The 6,000-nt window shown below is 41.2% G+C and overlaps 1 protein-coding gene across 1 annotated transcript; it reads right to left on the reverse strand.

Moving 5' to 3' along the window:
* Positions 1–579: 579 nt before the first annotated feature.
* On the reverse strand, positions 580–5,690 carry dipk1b (divergent protein kinase domain 1B). Its single transcript, XM_034238977.1, has 5 exons — positions 5,622–5,690; positions 3,820–3,954; positions 2,766–2,873; positions 2,252–2,428; positions 580–1,950 (listed from the first exon to the last, which is right to left on the reverse strand). The coding sequence occupies exons 1-5, from the start codon at positions 5,688–5,690 to the stop codon at positions 1,138–1,140; spliced, it is 1,302 nt and encodes a 433-aa protein (XP_034094868.1). The 3' UTR covers positions 580–1,137.
* Between the last annotated feature and the right edge of the window lie 310 nt (positions 5,691–6,000).

Raw genomic sequence — 6,000 nt, forward strand, 5'->3', positions numbered from 1 at the left:
TCCGTAAGAGCTGCCGACATAAATGGATGCGGTGCTTCCCTGAGCGTGAAATACCGCCGCCGATGGGAATACATTGCAATCAGTTGAAAGCTCTTTGCGTCCATTTATGAAGCTGAAGGAGCCTCGGCGCGTCCCAACTGCACGCCACGGGACCCTGACCAAGCGTCGCTCCTGGACGTTTAGGGAGTGAGAGTGTGTTGGATAAACATGCAACAGGCTATTTTTTTGTTTTAAACTGTTTATGATATCTATGGCATCATAATAAGAGTTTCGTGTTCTCTTAATTGACTTATCCTAGGCCAATTAGTTTATAAATTAGCCGATTTTAGCAGATTTACTGGTGCTGTGTGAGGTTGGGTGTGGCTGCTTGCTGTGAGCAATGAGACTGTTACTGTTGACTGAGAGCTGTCATCAGTGGTCTGAATGTCCTTGGTCCTTTAAATCAAATCATTTACCTCAAGTTGTTCCTTGTATCTCCATCCATCTTATTACCCATTTAAGAAAAAGGTACCAGTTTTCAATCAAAACATACTCCAAGAGGTCAGAAAGCTCACCAGAGTTTCAATATTTTACAATGAATTATTTGAACCAAATTATGTTTATTCACAGGTCAGAAGTTCATTCAAGTATAATCATGATCATCATATACAACCCCAGTCTGTACATTATCAACATCAGTAGGCACACATCAGTACTATCGTATTATTCCATCCATTGTTTGTATCTTATCTGTGCTTTACATGGAGTCATTTATACTGTACACAAAAAACAAGAAGTTCAATCATTTCCACCAATAATTAAAATTGTACAAAAACCATCACGCCATGTCAAATTTGACATTCAGTAGGGATAGACAAGACTCTTCTATATATTTTGAAAACTAAATTTACTCAGATTATTTTACAAATAAAGTTAGAGGCAAGCGCCCTGAGAATATTATGTCCAAGGAGATGAATGTGCTTCTCAAAATAATGCATTGTAATGCTGTTTCGTACTGTATCACAGTTCTCTGTTGTTCACAGTCAATGCAGAGGGAAAATATATTAATAATCACCACCTTTCAAAACATTTGGCAGAGCTTCAGGAGCAAAAACGACCACGTTCATGAAATAATTCACTGTAGATGATAAGCTCCTTTCAAGAGTACTGCGTGTTGGAGATTTTCTTCCACAGTAATGTCTTCAGGTTGTTGAGCACCAGTGAGTGGTGAACCTCCATTTGACTGGCCAGGCCGCTGAGTGTCACACAGGTGCGTAGCTGCTTCTCCAGATCCCCACGGAGGTCCACAGGGGCCCCAAAAAGCAGATAATCCTGCAGCAGCACACACACCTTCGCCAGATTGGGCTGCACCACCTCAGAGTTACACTGCTTCACCAGCCGGTCACAGGTGGCCGTGCAGTCCCGGCCGTAGGTGCAGTCTGCGTTGGTCTCACACCGCCGCCCCCTCATGAACCCCCGCACCACTGCCTCAGACGCCACGCTGCGCAGTTCGGCCATCTTGCAGTCATACTTTGAATTGTAGCCCACGTGGCGAGGACTGGCATCACATATGAGGAAACTCCCGTAGGAGCCGTGGAAGACCTCCTCCACAAACTCCAGCAGGCCGATGGTAATGCGAGCCCTGCGAGGCCAGGCTGGAGCGAGCCAGTGGTTCAGGCTGGAGCTCAGGGCCTCTGGAACCAGAGCCTGCAGGTAGTGAGGCACCTCCAGCCAGTAGAGAGAGCTGTGGCCCACGTGTTCCGTCACATACAAGTCTCCACAGAAACCCAGCAGCTTGGGGGTGTGCTCCTTCTCCTGCAGCGCCACCATCAGAAGGAACTCGTTGATCTGCAGAAGAGCCCAGATAGACTTGGCCTCTGCTAGGGATACTTTGCTGTCCTTGTTGATATCAGCCAGAGTAATGACCCTGTCCACCAATGTGTTCAAAGATGGCTGCTCACCAAGGTTAGCCTGCAAGAAGGAGGTGAGTAAGGCTGTTAGAATTGGTCAAAAATAGATTAAAATGTTTCTTTAAAAAAAATAAACATTTAGGTTTTAACAATTAAAACATCTATTTTTGCACATGATGTCAATGACACGACATTCCAACTGGTTGCAAGCTCAACAGAACATTTACATTTTCTTAAAACATTCTTTTTAACTATACAAAAATATATATACATTTTAAGTATTTGTTGAGAACCCTGATTGTGATATATATTTTACTATTAATATTACAACAATGAATGTAGGTGTAATTGCTTAAGGAAACCTTGAGGAAACTGTGTAGCATCTCTTTAAATTCATCCATTGAGGTTCCACGAGTGGGTTTTTCAAATAAGCTCATCTCCTGTCGCAGAAAAGAGCCTGGAGCCCCATCAGTCTTCAGCGGATCCTCAAGCCCACACTTGATCACAACAGGTCTGTCCTTCCACAGCCCAATGTACACCTGTGAGTTACAAAATGTGAAGAGAGAGAGAATATGGTATGGTTGTGATCAGGGGCGCCGTAAGGGGGTGAAAAGTTAGGACGATTATAAGGGCCCGTGACTGACAGGGGCCCTAACAATTTTGGAACATTAAGAAAAAAATGTTTAAGTAAACAATGTGATATCTTTTCATGGGGCCCAAAATCCCTGGCGGTGCCCCTGGTTGTGATACAATTGAGACTAGTGGCTAGACTGTCTACGGGATTTACATACAAACAAACACTTTAACATACATGCAAAGTGGGTCTGGTTTGGTATCGTTTTATATCTGTGTGGGTGTGTGTATGTTTTACTTTACCTGGTGTGTAGAGGAGGTGGACATGCAGCGCTGCATGGTTAGAGTTCTCTGATCACACAATGCCTTGCAGGACGAGCCTGATACAATGCCTCTTCTGTAGTGATCACACTGAAAAAGGAAACAGGAAATGCTAAGCTTGAACTAACCACAGACCTTATTTCAGTCATCCAAACACAATCTATTAAAAAAACATTGCCTTTGAGACTAGGGACTGGAGCTGAGGCACAAAAAAACACACACACACACACACACACACACACACACACACACACACACACACGCACACACACACACACACAGAGCTGTGCAGATCGGATCATTTGTGATGATCCGGTTTCATCATTGATCTCAGTTTTCTCAATACATTTCAGCCGCCTGTTCTGACAAAATCTCTGGAAACAGCTGGGCACAGCAGGAGATCAGTCCAGCTAAAGGCTGTATCTTTAGCCAACATCAAAGGCCATGTGTAAAGGAAGAGGCCAACCCAAGCAGCCCCCAACTCTCCCTCTTCTTTTTCTCAAAAGACAGTCTTGTCCAGTATCCTGCCTTATTCCCCTTTGTTTTTATGATGATACATTATGAACTGTTTCTGCCTTAGGGCTATCTGCTGTTCTGTGGCCCTGCTGGAGCAACAAGAACAAACATAGTTTCAATGTTTACCCTACGCATGGTCAAAAATATGACAAAATGTGACAGAATTACAACTGTTTAATTTTTACCCAGTATCTTATAAAACATATATTTTGGGTTTAAAAGTCCCTTCTGATTTGCATGTGAACAACTTTTTTCAAACATCATAATGTAGTTTTTCTTTTCATATACTTGCCTCTATTTGTTTTGTAAATATTAGTTTTAACCCCAAAAGTGTATTAAAAAATTATTTGAACCTAGTTCCCACAATAGAGCCAACTTTCTCGACCTCAGCTTAGGTATACAACTTTTTGGAGTTATTTCAGAAGTCTTTCAAATGTATGGCGTCTCCAGAAATGTGCATAAAAACAGGTTAATGAAAACGCACATATTGGGTGTTGCAGTGTTGAAAGACTTTACTTACAATGACCATGTGGCAGACATGCCCGCGGCACAGCTCAGAGTAGGAGGCGTACTGCATGTAGATGACCCAGCTGGTGATGAGGATGCCCAGCCAGGCCAGGAGGAGATACTTCACCTTAATGGCTGGCAGACGACTCTTATGAGGGTGAGAGGAATGGGATGGATAAGGAGGATAAGAGAAAACACAGTGAGGATGAAAACTGATCTTAAAAATAGGCCCACAACACAATAAAAGAACCAAGATAGCTAGATAGATAGGGGAATATTTTATTTAAATCACACTTTGTTTGAATTGGATGTCTTTTGTATTTATTTATAGTTCTTCATGCAGTATTTTTATCCTTTTATGTCTGGAGCCTGGGATGTCCCATTTTCATTTAAAAACAATGCTCTAGCTCAGTGGTTTTCAAACTGTGGGGCGCGACCCCTGGTGGGTCGCGGAGGTACTGCATGGGGGGGGGCGCTGGAAGATTTTTCAATTTGATTATTTTCTCCTTTTAGCTTTTTTAAGCACCTTGAGATGACGTTGTTTTTAAAGTGTGCTATATAAATCAAATGTATTATTATTATTAATATTATTATTATTCAATTGTAAACAAACACTGCTCGAAAATATCTCATTGGTCAGAGAGCTGTGGGCATAATGCTGCCTTTTGCTACATCTACTTGTGTGAGATGCTTTTCTTGCTGCCATCTAAACGAAATACAGATCAAAGCTGAACATTGAGAATGAACTGAGAGTGGCAGTCTCAAAACAACAGCCCCGGTTTGAGAAGATCTGCGAGGGAAAGCAAGCACACACAAGTCATTGATGGCTATGTGTGGAATAGGAATGGTAACGTGGTGTGATTGTTTGCAACCTGCAGTAGAAATAATAGTTCATTAATATATTTTCCTTAAATAAATTTGAATTTAAAAATCTACTACTCAGGGAAGAAGGGCTGTTTTAATTAGGCCAAAGTAATTCACATTCTATCTATTACAAGCACTTTTGTTCATGTGTAATCCATAATAAAATATAAAATGATAGTTGGATCTTTGTATCTTCTTATTATTAGTAGAGAAAATGTAATGTTTTTACAACAATATACAATTAATCCTACCAATATAGATGGGAACCGGGTTGGGGGGTCCCGAATATATTTTCAATTACCCAAGGGGGGCCGACTGAATAAGTTTGGGAACCACTGCTATAGCTAGTTTGCAAATAAACCCTTTGTATTTGAATTTATCTGACATGCATTGGCGAAATATTCAGATCCTTTATGGGGATAGTTTAGTTTGTATATTGTTATTTTATGTTTGTGTTAAATAAATTACATTTGAATAAAACAGACAATGTTTCCCTTTAAAACGTAGGCTATAGTAGAAGTATACATATACCTGATACAAGAATCGTGTGTTTGCATTTATTTTTATTAGAATATTATTTGTATTTATTTGCGCAGTATTCAATACAATAATTATTTATTATCTATGACAATTGTATTATTATTATTATTGCTATTAGGCAAGATTTTTTTCCATGGTTGCCCTGTGTATTGTAACCCCTTGGATTAATGTGTGTTATTTTGAGAAATTAAAAGGTTAATGGAGAGGAACCTGCTATTAAAAAGTGGCGGCAGGTAACCCACAAGTAGCCTACCTAAAATATGTGTACGGGCCTACTGAAGTAAATCATATCAAATTGTATTTCATTTGGTAGGCCTACTTAAGGAGCTCTAATAGCCTATCTAGATGCATATCCCCACTGCATATCATGGACCCTGGTAGCCACAAAGGCAGATCTGCTGGGCTCCATACCTGCAGCCCTTTGGACAGAGGGCAGAACAGCACCATATGGACCAGTCTCCGCAGAGCTCTCGGCATCATGAGCGGCTGGTGAGGAGGAGAGAGGAACCTGACCACTATCTGATCACATCGTCAGGGCAGACCTGCGCCATGCGTCGCAAATAACCAAAACCCAGCACATCTGCCATAATATTTCCCGCAGATTTACTGCAAAAATGCCATAGAGCTGACGCACACGGTATTTCAAAATGCTATTTTTAACACATCGTTCATAAGAAGAAAAAAATATCAAGAGAGCGTCCTTGAAATTGAGCAATTTCACAATTCAGCTCCATATGGGGGAGAAAATCTCGGCTACATCCCAGATTTAAAGTCATAGTCCTCCTCAGAG

This window comes from Gymnodraco acuticeps, unplaced genomic scaffold, assembly GCF_902827175.1.
Source record: "Gymnodraco acuticeps unplaced genomic scaffold, fGymAcu1.1, whole genome shotgun sequence".
NCBI classification, from domain to species: domain Eukaryota; kingdom Metazoa; phylum Chordata; class Actinopteri; order Perciformes; family Bathydraconidae; genus Gymnodraco; species Gymnodraco acuticeps.